Genomic DNA, 22,513 nt, shown 5'->3' on the forward strand with positions numbered 1-22,513 from the left:
TCAATTTGATTTATATAAACTCTACAGTTCTACATCATATTTGAGTAACATTCAATACTTTTCAAGGTACTTCTAATTATTTCCCCTGCTCATTACAACAACCTGGCACAACTGTCAGGAAAGGCTTACTACCCCACTTTACAAATTATTCCTGATTCTAAATACCCATTTATTTATCATAAAACAGCCCCAACTCATGCTTGCCATTCAGGCAGGAAGTGGTTAGACTGGCAGTTCAGCGGATGTTTTCTGAGGACTAAATTAACCCATCACGCGTTGCCGCTCTATAGCTTGATCGTGACTAGAACGGGGGGCGGGATCACACACATCTTCATCTTTATTCCTTTGCTTAAAGATGAGTGTGATTAATAAGGCACTAGACTGAAGCAGCAACAGCTTCTGTAACAAAAGTATGTTATAAAATATCATTAGTTGTTGGCACCAGGTACCAGCAACGTCGGTAAAAGCTAAAAACAGACAGTTTAAGAAGAGCAACAACTTTTATTACCCTGCTTTGCATTTCATGTTTTGGAACTCTACAAAGATTCTCACTTCCTAAACAGAAATATAATTTAGATAGTATTAGGAGATTCATCACATCATTTTAAATTTTCATTATAAACTACTGCATTATGATGAGATGCTCTAGCATAATCGTGTTGCTGTTGTTAGGGAACAGTGAAACTTTGTTAGGAAGACAGGCTGCTGTTTGTACTTGCTTGTGCTTTTAAATAGCGTGAGAAAGAAGGAAGCAGGGCTGTTGGAAAAGCCCATCATGGGAGCAGGCCACCTTTGCAGGTGATGTTCTTGGCTCAGTCATCTCCCCCGCAGAGCTTTAACAGGGCGGCTTCGTAGTCTCCAGAAGTATCTGACTGCAAAGAACAGGATGGAGAGAAGACGGATAGAGCATAAATAAGAAGGAGGCCACAGAGGAATTGAATCCCATAGCACTTAGCAAAATGTGCCCAAAATTCCATCATTCATTCATGCCTGAGTGTAGTTATTTTCCAGCCTAGCATCTTCTTCATGATATATAATGTTTAAATTCTTCCTGATATATTGCAAGTAAATTTCAATTTGGGTTTAATAAAATAAGACTTCATCAATTACATAATATTACATAATATTAATTTTTAACAAAAATTTTAAAATTATAGTTTTAATAATATATATTTACTAATATTAAGAGTTAATTACTTTAACCCTTAGAAGAACTTTAAGCAGCAGGTACCATGAGTATCTCCATTTAACACATAAGTAAGATGAGAAAAAGAGAGGTTAGGAACCTTGTGCCAAATCATACAATAAGTGACAGAAGCAGGATTTGAAGCCAGGTCTCCTGGCTCCTTAACACCATGCTATACTTCAGAAAGTGAAAGGAACTACATCCCCAAAGAGTATATGTCTAAATTCCTTGCCCCTAGACTAGCCCAAAAGATATTTGCTCAGAAAAGATACCACGTGAGATTGAGGCTTAAAGGACTAAGATGCTACGTTTACTATGCAAAAGAGGTAAAAACTTTCTGTATAGCATGGCTTTGAACCTAAGTTACCTAAAATCCTCACATTATTCTTATTTTATTCAAGGCAACTCAAGTGGCGAGCATTTCTTATCACTTAAGTTTCACATTGGGGTGAATATTAAGTAAGTGGCAATGTGAAGAAAGCAATGAAGGGCCACCCAAAAAGAAGTGAAGCATCACTTTTATGGGACACAACAGGCATTAGCATACATTCTTCTGTTTTATACAGTTTTGGGTTCTTGCCCTATCAGTTTTCCTAAGTCTTGTTCTGCCGTATGTAATAATTTCTCAAACTGCTAACACGTCAACAATGCTCCACCTCTGTTAAAACAGCTCCCTCTAGTTTTAAAAATTATTAGGGGTTCGATCAGTTAGTTGAGAAAATACATGCAAGGAGCTTAACACACAGCTATATTTAACATTCGGGTCCACTGGAGACACTAAACAAAAAGCCACCCTTCCCGCCTGCCTCTATTCCCTTATGTCCTCTAGTAAAGTAGCTATTTATACGGCATCTTAGAAATTTCATCACAAAAAAGTTAGTGTAATTCCCAAACCTTTGAACATAATTCATGCTTTCCTAATTGGGCCGTATTAATTGTTCTTAAGGAACTCACTAAATGTTTCTGTTGGGCTGTTTTTAACGGTGCTTCTCTCTCCTCCCGACTTTGATCCCATCTTTTACCCTTTATGTTTAGTCCAATTACTTCTTTGTGGTGTTTTTTAAGTTATTCCATTTCCATTCTGACCACAACCAATGCACTCTGGGCTCTCATTCCCGGTCACTAGATTCCCCGGCTAGATTCATGGGTCTGTTTCTGAAGCTGTCGATCCTTCCCGCTCTGTAGATCCAGCCCAGCCACCCCCACAAGCGAGCAGCCTGGCTGTTCCTGAGGGGGCCCTGGCGGTTCCTGAGGGGGCCCTGGCTGTTCCTGAGGGGGCCCTGGCGGTTCCTGAGGGGGTCCTGGCTGTTCCTGAGGGGGCCCTGGCGGTTCCTGAGGGGGCCCTGGCTGCTCCTGAGGGGGCCCTGGCGGTTCCTGAGGGGGCCCTGGCTGTTCCTGAGGGGGCCCTGGCGGTTCCTGAGGGGGCCCTGGCTGTTCCTGAGGCGGTCCTGGCTGTTCCTGAGGGGGCCCTGGCTGTTCCTGAGGGGCCCTGGCGGTTCCTGAGGGGGCCCTGGCGGTTCCTGAGGGGGCCCTGGCGGTTCCTGAGGGGGCCCTGGCGGTTCCTGAGGGGGCCCTGGCCCTTCGCCTCCCTCCCCAGTGTCCCCACCTTGGCCTCCCCTCCAGCACTAACTGTTGGCAACACATAAGTCTCAGCTCTCAGCTTTCTTCTCTTCTCGATCCGTGTTCTCTCCCTAGAGGATTTCCATCCACGCACAAGGACTTGGTAACATAACTGACCCTGAAAATAGGTCTCGCGCCACTGGCCACCGACCTGACATCTCCATTTACACCTCAAAGGCGTCTCAAACTCAACGCGTGCAAAACCAAATTCATGCACTTTCTCCCCTCCTCCCGGAAAACAACAGCACAAAAAAGCCCACAAAACCCCCAAACACCTAAAGCCTGACTCGCGCAGCGAATGGCACAGCTGTTCCCAAGTTAAGGACCTAGGAGTCGGCCTTAACATCTCTCTTCCTTGCTCCTCACACCAAGTGCCTTCATTTTAACTCCGAAATATCTTCTGAGTCTTTGCTTCTTTCTTCTTTCGTTGCCAGTAGCTTGCTTACTACCTTCACTACCCAGTCGTGGCCACTCTAAAGGACTAATAACATAGCGCCCCACACTCTCTCCCATCTTCTGGCCAACTCATTTTCCAGTCTCAGGGATCTTTTTTAAATGTACTTCTAATTATGACACCGCGTGCTTACAACTAAATTCTTCAGTAGCTTCCCGTGGCTCTGACGCTAAAATCGAAATCTTTAAACACGGTCAGAAAGGCCTGGTGTGACCGGCCCCTCCAGCTCATTCCTCGTTACTCTTCCTGCACCACGAGGGCCTTCCCCTTGCAGTTCCTGTTGTCAGAAGGCTCCGCTTTCTCCCGACACCCACGCCTCTGCCTTGTCTACGCACTTTCAGATCTGAATCATAACTTCCTATAGGTCAAATCCTCCCATTATACGATCTTCTAGCATAATATTTCTTTCCCTTACATTTAACATAGTTGTACAAACACAGTTTACATTTATTTGTAATTCCATAACGACAGAAAACTTCTTTGTCTGTAATTGTAACCCTGAGGTTGGCACATAATTTTCATGCATTAAATATCTTTAATTGAATAAGTGCAACATAAATTGATCTCAGAGCTCTTCCACCTGAATTCATCTTGCCATTTGGATTGTATTTTTCAGTACTCCCCAAGGCAGACCTTCTAATCAATCAAGTGACTTACTACTTCTTTCCCTCCTACTTCTCACCACACATATGTTTCCAGAGCATTCACCTGTGAGACACCACTGAGCAGCATACACCTGGCCCACAGGAGGCACTCAACACACGCTTATGCACCTGAAAGGCAGGCTCAAACCCACGTCCCTCTCTAATCCCCCCAACTTCTTTTACTCTAAATTCTTACATTGCTATCCTCCGTACCTTACAATCAAGCAATTAATTGTATGTTGTTTCATATTATTATCCTTTAATTATTTTATTTATGCCCACCTCACTTCACAGAGATTACAAATTGAAGGTGACTACTGTGATGTTTTCCCTTAAAGAGTCTGGAACTGGGCTATTTGTTAAATACCTACTTAACCTGTTGATCAAGGAAATCTACCAAAAATGCAATTTCATCCTAATATTCTATTAATATCTTATGATTAATTAATAAGAGATACACATGTTCCACCCACATCTTTCTCTCCTTCTTCCCACCGACCATCACCTGAGAAAGGTGCAATGAGCAGGGAAATGTCTAGGCACCAGGCAGAAGGAGGAAGGCAGCACTGAAGGCCAGGCTGAAGCTGCAGGGTTCGGAACGAGTCAGCCCAAGCTGTGCTCTGTGATACACAGGTTATTTTACACTAAAGGCAACAGAGACCTGTGGCTGGCTCAAAGAAGCTTCTGTCTTCCCCACACAACTGCCCAGAATATTTGATTAGGGACCTTGCCCACAACAACAGGTTATCAGAAATGACCTTTTTGGACCTAGCCGTATGGCAGGCAAACTACAGATCACGCAACATCTGCTCTTCCGATCGCCCTGCAGCGACCCTCTGAAGCCCACGGCCTCTCACTCCATATGTGACCAGGAGGTAGGTCACGGACACCTTTCTGTCCCTGAACCTCTCATGTATGTGAGATCTCTGACTCTCATGTACGTGGGGTTGCCATGCACATGCATGCAATTACATTTGGTTACTTTCTCTTGTTAATCTGTCTTGTGCAGATTTAATTATTAGACCAGGTGAAAGAGACTTGAAGGGGGAAGTTTCTTCCTCCCCCACAATATACAAAATGGAACTCTAGGTCCTGAATGACAGACACTGACCGTCGGAAAGGATCTTATTCATCCGCAGGGAACAGGTAGTAATCGCTTAATACTGTACTTTTAGGTGGTAGAAACGAAGAAACCTTATATAATTTTAAATTATAAAATAAAGTCTTCAGCAATGGATTTTTCTTTTCTATCAAGATACTCGTAGTTTAAATGTTTCCTAATACAATAAGCCTTGATTACCCAGACCGCTGCGGGAGGGAGAGCTACCGGTTAATTTAATTTTCTGGTTTGCTGAGGGTGAACCGAAAGCCCTCTTTATGTTTCAATCTTGTTACTGACAATCTTTATAAAAGGTATACGTCTACTTTTCTGCCTTAGTAAGAACAATATGGTTCACATTATTGAATCTTCCTCTGTTGATTGAAACTATTGTAATGTGTCAAGATCAATTCAAATTGCATTGTGAGCAGTGGAGGAATCTGTGCTCAGCCGCAGGCACAGCCTGAGAGTTGCCTTTTTGAGTAAGTAGCTTAGGCATGCATCTCTTTCTGCAAAGGTTTAGTATAAAAACAAAAGCTCTGTTGGAGGGGGGAAGGGTGGGGGGGGTTGGTTTATGACTCTAGTTAACTGAGTGATATTCATTTATTCATCCATTATAAAACCATTTGTGGAGCCTGAGGCTGGAAAGTTCTCAAGATAGCTGCCCAAAGGCCCAGGCCAATATGTGGTCAAGGGTGGCTGTCGTGGGCAGGGCCACCTCAAAGGCTTCAGCTGTCTGGGGTGACACAGGAATACCGGCTGAATGGAGGAGCCCCTGGTGGCCATGGCTGGATCTCCTGCGTAGCATGGAACTCCAGCCTTGTAGGGGCTTGATCAAAGTTGGTCCCAAGATCAGAATCCACAGGGTGTATAAAATGATCCTGCAGCTGGGGCCCAGATGTCCGGACAGCTCAGACTCCACGCCCAACTATGCACCATGGGTGCTCAGAGCAAACGTGCCCTTCTCCCAGGCTAGGTTTGTCCTTGGGGCCCCACCTCTGAGCTCCTGCCTCAGGGACTCTGTCTACACTGACGGAGATCTACTTCTCTTCAGCTCTGGGCCTAACGCTCTTCAAAGCTGATTTTCTCCCCAGCTGTAGGGTGGAGGCTGAGGCATAGAAAGGCCTGCGGGGCGTCTGTGCAACCAGCCCTGGACTCCCCTTTTCACCGAGGCAGTGGCTCTGGAGGCTGGTGCCGTCGGATGGCTCCCTCTACAACCCGGGCGCACTTTGTTCCTGGGACCCAGCTTGGATAACTCTACAGCTCACTGTCTGCGGACCTGTGTGCCATCGGGGAGGCTGACGCAGAAAACGATCTTCAGTGGGGGCTAGCCCCCTAGTTCATTATTTCCACGTTGTCATGTTCTTATTAGGACTGTGACTTTTGAACCATTAGCTCAATGTATGGAAGCCTCTTACACAATTTTTGCGAGTCTTACTTCCTTATTAATTCTAGTAATTTGTAATTTATTTGGGGTTTCCATATATAAAAAATATCAACTGAGATCTGAGAACAATGGAAACTGGTTTCATTCTTTACAACTGAAAGGAAGTTGTGTAACACATTTTAGGAGGATTCTCATTCAGAATGATAAGACTGTAAGGAATCGACTTTTTAACTCAAGAAACTATTAAAAAAAGATTGATAAATTGAATTGGATGCTAAACGGTATGGAAAAACACCTTCAGCCATGTCAAAGGAAAAATATCAAACTGGGGAAAACATTTACAATTCATAGACAAAAGATGAATCTAACTTACATGAAAAGAGGTCTTAGAAATTGACCGCCCCAAAATTAAAACCCCAAATATCAACAGGATAATAGACAAAGAATATAAAAAAATTACCAAAAAGGAAGTGCAAATGGCATTTAAAAACATGAAAACATGTTAGGCCTCACTCATAGTAAGAAAAATGTATATTCTACACTGAGATACAATTTCTCCCCTATCAGATTTTAAAAACGCAAAGCTTGAGAAAAGACCCTCTGTGCCAAAGGTGTGGAGAAACAAGGATTTATATATTCTTCATGGAAGTGCAGATGGAAGTCAGTTGGTAATATTTACCAGTTACGAATATATTCACATCTGTCTCAGCAATCCTACCCACTTCTGAGAATTCAGCACAGAAAAAACTGTGCTCGCATTTATCCCACAGATACCCTTGTACCTTAGGAAACTGTCTATTCATACTGCGGCATTGTTTGCAACAGCAAGAAACTGGAAACATCTGCTGATACGGTGGGTATAAATAACGAACAATGGAATGATACGCAGCTATTTAAAAGAATGAAAAAGCTTCCGACATTCTGAAATGGAAAGAACTCCAAGCTGCAGAACCATGCTATCTTTTCGTGTGAAACAAAGAGGAAATGTATTTTTCTTTCCTGTCATTTTCATAAAGAAATAAGTAAAAACACTGCAATGTAAAAAATAGGTAAACAACTTACATACGCAATTCCCAAAAGAAGAAATATCAGTGGCTGTTAAACCAAAAAGAAAAAAAATGTTGAGCATCTATCATGTGCCTGAGATTCTAGAGCTGAAAAATAGTCTCCTTCGTTAAGGGCTGTTTTATTACTACCCATTTACACACTGACAGGGAGAAATCTAAGTCACATATCTCCATCTCCTAAGGATCTAAGGGAAAGAAAATGGGGAGAAGAAAGGCAACATGTGTTTTGCTAATTTTAAGAGGAGACTTACTTTAATTGCTGAATGCAGGGAGTAGCCACAGCGCTTCTTAAACTCTGCTCGAATGTCCAAAAGGTCAATTTCTGACCTGGAAACCATTATTCGGTTCAGAGTAAACTCATCAGTTCCAGCGCCCTGTTAAGAAAGCAGGTGTCCACAGTATAAATCTCATCAGCCACAGAACAGCCTATAGACCTATATTTATAAGAAATAGATAACGGTGCACAAAATAGTCCCCCATGGTGACTCTTCACTCGTTTAACCTCAAACCTCATCACTCATTTGTTCAAGAAATACTTACCAAGAACCTACTCTGTGCCAACACCATGCCAAATGCTAAAGACAGAGATGGGATACCCCGTTAAGCTTCCAGTTTTGTAAAGGATACAGGGAAGAAAATAGGCCATTACAATATGATGTGACATGTAAGAAATAGTGGGCACTATGGGCACATATATTAGGGGAGTCTAAATAGATTAAAGATCTGGAAAGGTCTGTCTGAGAAAGGGGTATTTAAGTGGAAGCGTAAATAACCAGCCAGAAGAAGGGGTGTGGTTCAAAGAAAAAACCCAACACCACACGTTGCAATGGAGAAAACAGCAGGTGGGAAGGTCTGGGGAAGAAAGGGTGCCACCTGAGGACACACAAGCAGTGGGGAGGAACAGCAAGAGATGTGTCTGGAAAGGCAGGACCTCGTAAACCCTGAAATGAAGTTTCAGCTTTATTCCAAGAGCGAAGAGCTACTGCAATCTGTCAAACAGGCGAGCGCTGAGGTCAGACTGGATCTGCGGCCTCAGAAGATCGCTGGGACCGCAGGGGAGGAACGGAGCGCAGGGCAGGAGCGGGTGGAGGTAACGGAGTCGGCCACAGGCTTGGGGACTCAGCCAGCGGCGGCTGCGCTGATACAAAAAGGGGGGGGGTGGCCCGACCTAGGAAAATGGCAGTACGGATGGAGAAATGGGTCGAATGGAGAGACGCTTATGAAGACAGATGACAACACTTGATGTATCGTTTGAAGAGAATGAAGGAGGGAGCAGTGCAAAATTCCTGAGCGGTGAAGTGGATACTGACACACTTCATTTATTCAACAAATGCTTACTGAGCATCTACTATATGCCGGGCGTTGTCCTATGTACTGTGCCCATGGTAGTGAGCAACACAGACCATGCCTCTAGCCTCGTAGAGTTTACATTCCAGTGAATGGAGATGGCCAGTCGAGAAAATTAACAACTTGCTTAAATAAATAGTAATGAGAACTGTGGAATGGAGCGTGACTAAAAGGGAGCTAATGGACCTGAGTAATCAGGGAAGACCTTTCTCAGGAGGTGACACATGAGCAGAGACCTGACAGACGAGAAGGAGCCCATCACAGGTAGATCTGGAGGAGGCACATTTAGGGCAGAGAGAAGACTCTGATGTGGGCAGAGGCCTGGCATAGTCAAGGAACAGAAAGGCTGACATGACTGGGGCATGGAGGACAGGGTGGGAGGAAGGGCACAACCTCAGAGGCTGGGCAAGGGCAGATCCTGACGGTATAACCTCAGAGGCTGGGCAAGGGCAGATCCTGACGGTACAACCTCAGAGGCTGGGCAAGGGCAGATCCTGACGGTATAACCTCAGAGGCTGGGCAAGGGCAGATCCTGATGGTTTAACCACAGAAGCTGGGCAAGGGCAGATCCTGACGGTACAACCTCAGAGGCTGGGCAAGGGCAGATCCTGACGGTATAACCTCAGAGGCTGGGCAAGGGCAGATCCTGACGGTATAACCTCAGAGGCTGGGCAAGGGCAGATCCTGACGGTACAACCTCAGAGGCTGGGCAAGGGCAGATCCTGACGGTACAACCTCAGAGGCTGGGCAAGGGCAGATCCTGACGGTACAACCTCAGAGGCTGGGCAAGGGCAGATCCTGACGGTACAACCTCAGAGGCTGGGCAAGTGCAGATCCTGAGGGTATAACCACAGAAGCTGGGCAAGGGCAGATCCTGATGGTTTAACCACAGAAGCTGGGCAAGGGCAGATCCTGATGGTTTAACCACAGAAGCTGGGCAAGGGCAGATCCTGATGGTTTAACCACAGAAGCTGGGCAAGGGCAGATCCTGATGGTTTAACCACAGAAGCTGGGCAAGGGCAGATCCTGATGGTTTAACCACAGAAGCTGGGCAAGGGCAGATCCTGTTGGGGCTACCCACTGAGATGACTGAACACAGGATGGGGAGCAGACTCAGGGTTGGAGGTGAGGGGAAGCGAGGGAAGTGATGTGTTCACGTTGGACATAACTGGGAAGGTGCATGTGGACGTCCACAGGAAATGTCCAGTAAAAGTATTGAAGTAAGCACCTTCTACGGGCCGGGCCCAGGGCGAGGGGTCTGAAGCCATGAAAAGGAGGAAAGCGACTTCCCTACTCATGGAGCTCAGCATCTAGCAGCAGCAGCAGCAGGCGGGAAATCACAGGGGTCTCCGTCCCGAAAGGCTGCTGACTCAGTTCGGTTCATTTCAAGGAAGGCAGCTTGAGAGGCCACTGGGCCCTGCGGGTCCCGTTTGAGGTGCGGAGTTCTAAACCAGTTCTACCGCCTACACTCACTGTGGACTGGGGGAGATGACTTGGTCAACACTTCACTGTGTCTGTCTCTATAATGATTGGACACTCATGACCCATCCATGAGACAGGCCAGTAGAAGCATTAGCTACAGAAGAGAACTCACCAAAGTGGACACAGAATGAAATTCTATCCAAAACAGCAATATTTTTACATTTTCTTTGAGAGAAGCTAAGAACACATATGAAATTTCCAGACCAACCTTTAGAGCTTGATGCAGTCTCTCAGCTAAGAAGGCAGGCATGTTCCTTGCACAATGAACTGTAGAGAAAGTAAAGTATATGTTCACTGGCAGTTAATAGAAACTGAGTTAATAATATACAGTAAAATGTTTTTTTAAAAACGATTCTTTGGGTAACCATAGCCATTCTACCCCCCTCACTGGCTTTTATTTAGAATGAAAGAATGAATGCTTAACCTAAATTTCAAAGCCTTGTGAAATACTATTTGTACAGAACTTTAGCACAAAAAGTATCTTTAGCCATGGGGAAAATAAAATTCTGTGCCAAAGAAACTCCCACAGCACATGACACCTCCAGATCCCAGACACACCAACACCTACACTTACACTTATAATTCCCCAGGGTGGACCACTGCTCCATTTCTAGCATCTTTGACTACTGATGAGTAACCTGGGTCTAAAGACTGCAGAGATGTTGCTCCAAATAACTCATTACGTAAGAAGAGGCCCTGGAGTTCATTTTAAAACCAGTTTTTCAAATGGAAAGCTTTTCTCTTAAGCGGCTGCATTAGAATTTATAGGCTAGTTGGAGTAATTATATTAGAGCCAGTGCCTATCATCTAAATTCAGTTTCTAAAAAATACTGTGATCTTTCAATTCTTTATTTTGAAATAACAGGTAAAGCAGAAGTAAAACAAAAAAAGCAAAACACATGAGCAAATTTATTGTCTTTTAAATAAAATGAAAATCATCAGAAATAGAAGTCTGTAGAGAATAAATCTATTTACTGCAACACAAGTACTTTTATAATCTTAAATCTGATCTGCAGATAGGAACTCGCCAGAAGTGAATCCATTTTATAGTGAATTTTGGAGATCAGAGCAATAACAAGCTGCTTTCTCATCCTGTCTTACAGGCTCTTAAGGAAAGCGAAAAGGCCTCTAGTTTGTGTAACTGACTTAAGGGAAAGAGCGGGGGAAATGTAATAGAAACTCAAACACGGAATCCGGGCCAAACATGAAAACAGTGTTAGATGTGAAGTTGTCTGAGAATAAACCAGCCACTTGGATCAGTTCTACCTGCTGGTTCTGAAGTTCATATTGAGCGAGACTTGCTACTTCGACCAAAAGTTAGTAAGCCTGCTTTTATCCTGCTAAGCTTTTCAATCACCTCCCTCCCCTTAAACTAAATCCTTACAGAACCCCCCCCCCCCCGCCTCGCCCCTCAATAGTCCTTAAGCTTGTCCTCTGCTTTATGTTCTTAGCCCCCAGGTTTGTTCATTATGTCCTACAATTTGGGCAAGTGCTGTCACACAAAGCGGTAGGAAGTCTGCTTTAGCACCCGGCATGGACAGGAGGCAAACTCGGGGAAATCTCTGAGACTCAGGGAGTCCACTGAAATTAATTCCAATGGGATTAATGACCAAGAGCCCACAGCTGCCCATTTCTCACCCTCTGTGTTGTCCTGAGCAACTTTCAGTGAGCCCTGTCTCCTCCCCCGGGGCCTGGGCTCTGGCTTGCCCCCGCCTGAGCCCGCGCCGACACAGAAAACAGCAGAACACGTTTCCTGTCAGGCCCAGTGGTCACCCCCTCGCTCATTCAATTCCACTTAAAAGAAAAAACCTTTTCTGTTTGATTCTGAGGCTCTTGCACATCTCTGAGATGAAAGCATTTTCCCTACTGGAAGAGTCTTTTTGAACAAAGTCTCTCCTTATCTAAGTCCAGATTTGACAACTGGAAATGTTGGATTATGCGTTTCTAAGGTGGTAAGTTCAGGTGGGTTTTCATATTAAAAATTATGTCTTCTATTAGGTTCCTTATATACTGTATTAGATTCCCTATATATGAAATATTCAGAACAGCCAGATCTATCAACACCAAAAGTAGGGGTTAACAGGGGCTGAGGGTGACTGCTAGTGGTTTCAGGGTTTCTTTGGGGGCTGATGAAAATATCCTAAATTTAGATTGTGGTGACGGTTGGACACTGTAAATAAACTAAAAAGCACTGAACTGCACACTTTGAATGCTTGAATTTTACGGTATATGACTTGTAACTCAATAAAGATGAGAAAAACTGTGATGTATTCCAATGATAAACAAATAGAAAATGATTGTGACATATCTCGAACTTCAAATTAGTTGAATTATAAGGGCTTTCTTTACTTGACAAAACAATGTACATTAGAGCCCAAATTTAGTGTATCATTCTATGTATAGTCCCAGGAATGCTTCTTAGCGCATTAGTAACAGTTTGCACATCTCAATAAAGTTTTCAAGTGTTATTATAGCAGGCAAAGTAAAAAGCAGCAAAACTGATGTAAAGAGGAACAGTATGAAATGAAAAAAAGTAAACTGGTTATATCATTGCCACTGGAATGTTCTCAGAACGAATTATGGAGACTGAGCTCTATTCCATCTTTTAATTGAAAAAGAAGCTTGTTTTCTGTCTTGGCCTAGCTTTTAGCAATTCGGAATGGACAGTGTTTTCTTTCCCTCCCCCCTCCCTCCCTCCCTCCCTCCCTCCCTCCTACCTTCCTTCCCTCTTTCCGTTTTTGAGCAGCATTTGGATAGAGCCCTATCCTGGCACTGACGAGAGGATTATAAGTTAAGTGAATTAACGTATGTGGAAAAAGCCCTGCGGACGGGGCCTGGAACTTCAGGAGTGGTTGCCACCTGGTGTATTTTCCGTAATTTACTTTAAATACTTCAGCATAGTCCATGTGACATGTGTGTTTCAGACTCTGAACTGCACACATGGAGTGGCTGGCTGTCCCACTGGTTAGAGCCTCAGCGCCACCACACACTCCCTGGGGAACCTGTGGAAGGAATTTAACCCTTTGTGCCTCAGGTTACCATCTCCACAGGGGCGATAATAATAGTCCCTAACCCATGGGATTGTTGCAAGGCTTAAATATGTCGATATTTGTAAAGAGTTTAGCGCAGAGCTGAGCACATGGTAAGTGCCCGACGAGTATTTATTTAAAAATACAATTTGAGAAACCCTAATTGGGAGTTCACCTCCAGACGAGGTAATTAATATCTGAAAATGAATCAGGGGCTCAGTCTGGAGGAGGGTACCTTTAGGCATCGGCTGTCCTGATCTCACCAGAGGGGCTATTAATTACCATGGTGAATGACAGAAATGATTTTTCATTGAAGGAATGACAAGATATGTGGAGCACAGGTAGTCCTGCCCTGGAATTAATAGAGAAATAGCCTGCAGCAAGTCCAGTAACCACCCTAAGCTAGAGTGGTTTAGGATTCCTAATAATCCTGTGTGTGTGCAAGCACGTGACAGGTTTTGTGGCCTGTCTCTGACTCGTCTCTCACTCTTCTGACGGCACCTGTCGTGCAAGGTGCTGTTCGGGTGCCTAGAGGACAGGCCTCACTGAGAAGACAGATGGGCTTACGCAGCGGTGTTTCTGTCCGCTTGTTCACCCACGTGTCTCTCTAGGAACAGACTCAGCCTGTGACTTTCTTTTTGTTTATTTCTTTTTTTTATATATTTTTATTGATTTCAGAGAGAGGAAGGGAGAGGGAGAGAGAGAGAGAAACATCAGTGATGAGAGAGTCATTGATCGGATGCCTCCCGCACGCCCCCAACTGGGGATCGAGCCCGCAACCCGGGCATGTGCCCTGACCGGGAATCGAACCACGATCACCTGGATCCTAGGCCGATGCTCAATCACTGAGCCATGCCAGCTGGGCTGTGACTTTCTCTTTGACATACTCCCTGCTACCACAGCCACTGACCTGAGCTCAACTTGCCACTGACATCTTCCAAAAATAACCCCAAATGGTGAATGACCAAATCGGCTTAGGTCTCAGCTTTCAACAGGCTCAATAAAAATGCCAGTAGAAACATAATATTTTTCTCTCTCAAGGAATTTACAATCCAAATACGGTGACAAGTCAAATACAGAGTTAAAAGCAAAGTAAGATGTAAAAACGAACTTTTTCATGCATCCATTTAATAGTATCTGTTGAACACTCTGTGTGCGCCGTGGACTGGGAGGGGCTGTGGGGCATGAGGATGGATCAGTCCGGATTCTTACAAGGAGCTAACCCCGACATTGATTAAATCAAGTGCAAAGTAACTCAGGTTGTAAGTACTCAAGAGCTTACCTATGGCCAGCAGTAGGTCCTCAAAATGCCCAGAGAGTTCTCCTTTTATGCTCTCCTCAATGTCCTTCTGGCTTAAGTTTCTGTATTCATCAAATGCTAAAAGGCAGCACCACAAAAACAGTGAGAGCATCCAGCTGACCACACACGAATATATTCCAGTTTCTGACTTGATATGCAGCAAATCAAGTGGCGAGCTCAAAAACCCCTTCTTTAAATCATCAAAATTTAAACATGAAAGTCTTTGGTTTTTCATATCTTTTTTAAAAAAAATCATCTCCAATAAAACCTGAACTTCATAGGCCATTTTCCTCAATGATCTCCCCCCCCCCTTCCCAGGCTGTTAGCACTTAAAATAGCCTAAAAGGTTAAATAATAAATAATATATCTAGTAAGATGGGCTGTTTTTAAATTATAGCAGCACCTGGGCCATTATCAATTATGTTTTATCTGCTAACACAATCTTCAGTATGAAGACTTCTTATTGCTGAGCAGATCCTTCCCTTAGGGGGTATGGCCTACTTTATATTTACCTGCAGGCACCCGAATTTCTTGATCAGTTTTTGCCCCAAAGCAAAACCTGTACATGCATCACTAAGTATGTGGACACATTTTGCAAGCCAAGTAAAATTTTTTCCAAGTAAACTTTGAAAAAAGAAATTTTGGAGAGAGAGCTAGGATTTTTTTAATTTTTCAAACCAAGACATTAAAAATGCAATCATGATATACTATTACCATTATTTTATAAATGATATTCTAACACCAAACTTAAGGAAGGGCAACCCGATGATGAAAAAGCCCCGGTAATATCTTCAGGTTTCCTCCTTTTCCCGTGAGCTCGGCCGGCGCTTGTCATGCTCTGTGCTGTGCTCCTGACGTGCACCTGGAAGCCACAGCCAGACGCTCGTGGGAACGGAGCTCTGGGCGTCTGGGTGCTGTTGCTTCCAGAACGGTCGGGGAGATGCACGACTGAGGGGGTGGGTGCTCAGCAGTTACACTTAATAGCTGGTGTGACAAGGAGGGCACCGCCCCTTTCACCTGCCAATTTACCTTCCTATCAGAAAGCTGAAGGTTGGTGGGTTAGCCCAAGCGAACGCATCGACAGAGACCGCAGCGCCTGGCTTCTCTGGAAAGCGGGCAACCAGGGAAGAGCTGGGCGGGAGCAATGCAGCCACGTCCCTCCGTCTCTCCTCTCTGCTCTCACCCCAGAGGGCTACCCCCCCCCCCCCCCCCCCATTACCTGTCTCACTAGGTCCCTACTCAGCCCCTAGGGGAATGAGTCCTGTCAGTTCTGCCCTGACTTGTTTGCTGAACTGTTGATACATAAAAACGGAACAGCCTCTGCAATTTTTAACTCCATTTTCCAGAGCTTTGTATATTAAACCCAGAAAACATCTGCAAAACAACACAAAGCCAAAAGGACTGTGAGGAGAGTCCTTACTTCGTTTTAGTTGGGGAAAGCTCCTTAGACACAGGATCTCGGTGAATTTATCTTCGTCTGTGCCCCATCGGTTCTCACCCGCGTTATAGAGAATCTGCGGCAAGGCGGGAAGACGCACAGGTCATTATGGACACAATTCTCTTTCTCTCAGATTGAAGAGGGGGAAGGAGAAGGGTGAGGGGGTTACTTTCTTTGAGAGTCAGAGAGATAATTCTTCAATTAGCAGACTGGAACTCTGAGAGCTGGGGTGGTAGGGGCGAGGGGAGTAATAGCCCACAGGGGAGGCAAGAGCTGGGGTTGGGTGGTCCCCGGCCTTCAGGCTTCTCCTTCAGACAGGACAGGAGACGACAGCCCGGCTGGTGCCACAGAAGTGAGAAGGTAGACAAGCAGCGGAGGCTGTAGTCAAAGGAGACGTTTTCTTTGCTCTGGTACTGACCTGGGCATCCTTTTTGGCCAGCTGCTCATCCACTTTTAGACTTTCATCTCTTCTGCCCTAAGCAAGGAATATAAAAGCAAGGGCAGCCCGTTTAAAGACAGAAGATTCTAACGCTTGGTATTGCCCCCAGCAGGGCACCCGGAGGTCCTCCCCAGGGGGCCCACAGCAAGAGGACTCGGGCTCCCGGGGCTCTCGTTCTGGCTCTGTCACCGACTGGCCACAAAGTTGGCAGCAAATCACACAATTTTCTGAGCCTCAATCTTAAGGGAATGAAAAGATCAGCCACAGACTGGGGGAAAATACTGTTGGCAAACTCATATCTAATATAGGACTTGTATCCAAAATCGATAAGGAATTCTTAACATTCAACAATAAGAGAACAAACAACACTGAAAAATGGGCAGAAGATCTGGGCATACTTCAGATATACACATGATAAGAAAGCACATGAAAAGATGCTCAACATCAGGTATCACCAGGGAATCGAAAGTTAAAACAATAAGATACTACTTATTAGAATGGCTAAAACCCGAAACACTGATTCTACCATATTGCTGTCGGCAACAGAAACTCTCCCTCATTGCCAGTGGGAATGCCACACAGCTTGGCAGTTTCTTAACACAACTACATAAACCCTTAGCATACAATCCAGCAATTGCTCTCCTTGGTATTCACTCAAAGGAGTTGAAAACTTATATTTACATAAAAACTTGCACATGAATGTTCACAGACATTTCTATTCATAATTGCCTAAACTCGGAAGCAACCAAGAAGGTGCCCTTCAACAGGCGAAACGTACTATAGTACACCTGTACAATGGAATAGTATTCAGCCATCAAAAGGGAATAAGCTATCAAGCCATGAGAAGATACTTAGCATACTGCTAAGGGAAGAAGCAGTCTGAAAAGACTGCACACTGTATAATTCCTCCTATATGACAGGCTAGAAAAGGAAATCCACAGAGACAGTACAATGACCAGCTGTGAGGAGTTTCAGAAGGAGGAAGAGAGGTGAATAACACAAAGTATTTCTAGGGCAGTGAAGCTGTTCTGTATGATACTGTAATGATGGATGCGTGACATTACGCATTTGTCAAAACTCATAGAACGTATAACACAGAGAGTGAACCCTGTTGTATACTACAGACTTTAATAAAAATAATGTATCCGCATTCATTCATTAGCTGTAACAAATGAACCACTCTAACGCAACATGTTAATAACAGGGGAAACAGTGGGGGGATGGGAGGAGGGGCACAAGGGAGCCCTCTGTACTTTCTGCTCAATTTTTCTATAAATCTAAAACTTCTCTAAAAAATAAAATCTATTAAAAAAACTAAAACCTCCAAGGTCCCTACCAGCTCTGCTGTTGAAGGCCCTGTGCGAACTGTGTGTGCTCAAGCACAAGTGCCTCAGCACACAGAGATGGGAGAGAGAGGGGAAGACCGGTGCCTGACTTATTCTGAAGATTAGAGGTGAATGAAACATTTGGCCATAATAGTTAAAGTGCCTTTGTTACTGTGTTCAAACATTCGATCCTTGTCTGATTTTTGCATGGTTTACTTGCTTCTTTTCAGTGCTGCTGATTCTCTACTGTGAGTAGAGAATCTCTACTGTTTGCCGCCTTTCTCTCATCACGCACTCTGCTCCAGTCATTAAGATGCTGGTCATCACTGATTCAATAATAGTAAGCACCACCACCATGTACTGATCACTTTCTGTGTGCTAAGTACATCATGTCATCTATCTATCTATCTATCTATCTATCTATCTATCTATCTATCTATCTATCTATCTATCTATCATCTATCATCTATCTCTCTATCATCTATCTATCATCTATCATCTATCTATCATCTATCTACCTATCATCTACCTATCATCTACCTATCTATCTATCTATCTATCTATCTATCTATCTATCTATCTATCTATCTATCTATCTATCATCTATCATCTATCTCTCTATCATCTATCTATCATCTATCATCTATCTATCATCTATCTACCTATCATCTACCTATCATCTACCTATCTATCTATCTATCTATCTATCTATCTATCTATCTATCTATCTATCTATCTATCTATCTATCATCTATCATCTATCATCTATCTATCATCTATCTATCTATCATCTACCTATCATCCATCTATCTATCTATCTATCTATCTATCTATCTATCTATCTATCTATCTATCATCTATCATCATCTATCTATATCTATCTATCTATCATCTATCTATCTATCTATCTATCTATCTATCTATCTATCATCTATCATCATCTATCTATATCTATCTATCTATCTATCTATCTATCTATCTATCTATCTATCATCTATCATCATCTATCTATCTATCTATATCATTATCTATCATCTTATCATCTATCTTTGCAGCATCCTGTGAGGTTAGTACTATTATTACTTTAATTTTACTAATGTGAAAACAAGGGCTTTGAGGCCTAAAGTAATGTGTCCAGACACATAAAGCTAGCAGGCAACAGAGGAGCATAAGATTCCAGTTCTGTTTGATTCTGAAGCCCTAGTCTTCACTGCCTCCTGTGTGTTCGTGTGCCATGTGCACACTCATGGATGTGCCCGCGCCGTGTGCACACACGGACATGCACCTTTGAATAAATGTTTGTAGCAGTGCCCCATACATTGGGTTTGTAGGTTCAACCTTCATAAGGTTTTCACCATTTAAAACAACTGAAACCAAAATTAGGAACTTGTTTCCTAGTGGCCTAGGCCTCACTTTGGCAAGTGCCGCTTCAGCCCTCAGGTAGAACCATTGTTGGGGTTCTGTCACACTTGGAGGGCTGTGCAAATCAGCTGAGAGAGGCCAGTGAGATGGGGCCTAACTTATTTCCTCCCTTACACACACCTGTGATTACAGCTCACCCCTGGCCTTGCCACCTTTATTATAAAGGCATGAGCCTCCTAGGAAGGGGCAGCAAGGTGTGGCCTCATTTAGTCACCTGGTGACAAGTGATTTAGCAGCAATTCCCAAGGCCTAAGGATGAAGCCGCAGCAAGTCAGTTTTTAAATCCTGAGACAGATATACCCATCACTGAAGATAACTTTTCTGTATCATGTTTCATACTTAATTTAAATGCTAACTAAAGAAATATATATTTTCTGGAGCCCAGAAGAAAATAAACATGTTATCAAAATGGAGACACGTATAATGGAAATGAGCAATCGTTTTGTCAGACGAATTATCAGAACCTTTCCAGTGTATTGGGAAACCTGATCTAAACACTTTGAATCCGCAGACTGACCACACAAAGAGTTTTCCGTGACATGAATATGTTATGCTCTTCTGATGGCGGTTAAACATTTCACTGCTTGGTGGCAATGCAAATGCAAAGTGAGCAAATCGTTTCATAAGGAAAATCGAAAACTCATTGCCTCAGTTTGGGTATTTTTTAACTTCCTAATAATTATTTTTAAGCATGCAGCTAACTGAGGAAATAAAAAATATAAAATAAACCTTACGTCGGCCAAAGTCAACAGAGCTTTCCGGAAGTCACCCGATGTTTCAGAGCTAATGTCATCTCCAAGACTCTTCTTATACGCTGAAACCAGAGAAGAGTGAAGTTAAGCCCTGACAAACTGAAAAATACTATAAACCAGAGAAAAGCCTAAATGTCAAAGTTGGCAAGAAAGGAGTAACCTGATAAAATACATCATGTGTTTTTTTTAACTTCCTGGTCTTCTTCTGAGATAGACACGTTGTTGTAACTATTACTAGAGTGTATGTTGTGGCAGACGCCCAGGAACAGAAAGAACTGCCATTCTGGATCAGGCCATGGTCCATTTCATCTGAAGTGGCACGAAGGACCACACAGAGAGTGGGAAAGCTTGAGTGGGCTCGCTGCCAGTGTGCCATCCAGTTTCTATTGTCTTTCTTCCATAGTACTAGAACCCTCATCTTGAGCAAGACAATGCACGCAGCTTAAAGACTAACTCTCGGCTCTCCTCTGAGCTAGGTGCAGCTCCATGACTGAGCTCCTGCCAGTGAAATGTAGGCACACAAATGTGGCACTGCTGGCACATCTCGAGGGACAGCCCATGACTCTCTCGGTCCCCTCCTCCATCCTCGTGCCTGATCTGTAGATGGCACCTGGGCTCAGGCGGCCACCCTGGACTATGAAGATAAGGAGTGTGACTTAATGCCGGCATAAAAGTCAGCAGGCAGGGGCCTGGGGTCCTGAGGCGCTCTCATGCAGGTTCTAGAATTGCCCATCTCCAGGCCTCTTCTACATATGGGAGAAATACGCTTACGTCTTATCTGAGCCACTGTAACGGTTTTTGTTTAATTGATGCATACAGCTAGATTGTATTATTTGATAGCTCTCAAAAGAAAGCTACCCTAAAACAGACAATTTTTCTGTAACAAATGACAACTGTATGTTCATATATTTTTGTACTGACGGGTCGTAGCCCCTTTTGCATCACTTGTTATGCACGTGCCCACTGACTTTAAATCTCTGTTCTGCTCCGTCCACACCTCACAATGATCCTCTTGGAGCCACATACCTGGGTGTAGCTGACCCTGGGTGGCTGTTTGAACTCTGCCCGCATCATTCTTAAGGGCTTTATAAATTAGTCATATGGACGCTTGTCCTTTTAAATCAATAAAAGACAATTACAGAAAGTGATACGAGATTATCTACTAGCAAGGACTATGTTGAGACAGAAACTCTTCCAGCGTGATTTAGTCTCTTTTTATGAAAACTATAATTTTTCCAGAGCAACTCAAATAAGCAAAATTCACTATAAATATAAATTACACTATAAATACTAAATAACATTAGTTTATTATTAGGTCATTTTACCTAGTAGTAAGGATATTGTTTTGTCTATCCTCACTTCAATTAGAAAAATAATTTATTTAAAAATATCAAGCCAAAGAATAAAGATCTCATTTGTTAGAATCTGAGGAAGTATTTTATATTTTACAATCATCTAGATGAGACCTTATGGTCATCTCACGTAGCCTCCCACACCTCCCTGGACCCCAGATGCTTTATAAGAAAAAGAACATGAAACAAAATGCCTAGTTCCTTTACGAGGGCCAAGTGGATGGATTTCTCATGCCTGGGTCACCATTTCACATTATATGACACCATCACTCGACTGCAACAGGGCTGGCATCTGACTAGAGGTGACCTGGTGGGAGAACTGTCCAGAATAACGCTCTCTACTAGAGGGGGCCCTCCTGAGCCCATTGAGGCTTCTCCCCAGGGAGTCAGCTGCACAGAAACAAGAGGCAAAGACAATAGCAAAAAAGGGAAAAGGCTCCAAGAAAGAAGGCACAAAACAGAAGCCAAGAATAACCAGAAACCATGGGCAGATACCAGCTTCGAGTAAAAACGGCTGTGTGGTCAGGGAAGAGAGGAGCAGAAGCAGAGAGCGAGGGAGCTGCTGTGACGAAAACATCGGCACGCGGGTGCCCAGGCCACCGAGGGAGCGACAAGGCGGCCGGCCCGCAGCAGCGCTGCCGTGGCCCGAGTGGCTGCAGGGCCTGGCTACGCGTGACTGATGTTTCGGTGTCACTAGCCCCCACCAACCAAGGGAACCTGCACCGATTCCATTCCTACGGGCCGTCGGGGAGCCGGGCCCACACCGACGCCACGCGCCTGGGAACTCTGACCTTGACCGCAGAACATCCCAAACGAGGGGAACCTGCACTGGCCTTAGGGTCCCAGTCTCGATGCTGAGGATGTTCATTCAGTAAATACTTGAATCTGCCGTCCATTGTTCGGGGGAAGGCCAGCTCCACGGTTGTCTGTGCACAGTGCGGGGCTGCAGGGACCTCCTGCGGCCGGTCAACTCGTGGAGCAGAGGCCTTTCTAAGAAACACCAGGAAGCAACAAGGACCCTCGGTGCAGAGCCCTGGCTCTAAGGATTTTTTATATGAAAATCTTGTTGAATTGATGGAAACAAATTTTTTAAACACCTACAATGTACTTTACCCATCAAGCCGTTATCCCATCTACTCCAAATTTACCTTTCTACGCCCTGCTTTGTGG

General features: G+C 44.1%; 1 protein-coding gene across 3 annotated transcripts in view; it reads right to left on the reverse strand.

The window, feature by feature from the left end:
• Positions 1-481: 481 nt before the first annotated feature.
• Positions 482-22,513, reverse strand: part of ANXA3 (annexin A3) — a 49,677-nt gene continuing 27,645 nt past the window's right edge. For all 3 annotated transcript variants that reach the window (XM_087826776.1, XM_016213118.2, XM_016213117.2), the window contains 7 exons: positions 19,974-20,053; positions 16,472-16,528; positions 16,036-16,129; positions 14,598-14,693; positions 10,495-10,553; positions 7,709-7,831; positions 482-872 (listed from right to left, as the gene is read on the reverse strand). In XM_087826776.1, the coding sequence (XP_087682902.1) occupies positions 813-872; positions 7,709-7,831; positions 10,495-10,553; positions 14,598-14,693; positions 16,036-16,129; positions 16,472-16,528; positions 19,974-20,053 (569 nt within the window). In that variant the 3' untranslated portion in view covers positions 482-812. The remainder of the gene's footprint in view (positions 873-7,708; positions 7,832-10,494; positions 10,554-14,597; positions 14,694-16,035; positions 16,130-16,471; positions 16,529-19,973; positions 20,054-22,513) is intronic.

This window comes from Miniopterus natalensis, chromosome 1, assembly GCF_054644295.1.
Source record: "Miniopterus natalensis isolate mMinNat1 chromosome 1, mMinNat1.hap1, whole genome shotgun sequence".
NCBI lineage: Eukaryota > Metazoa > Chordata > Mammalia > Chiroptera > Miniopteridae > Miniopterus > Miniopterus natalensis.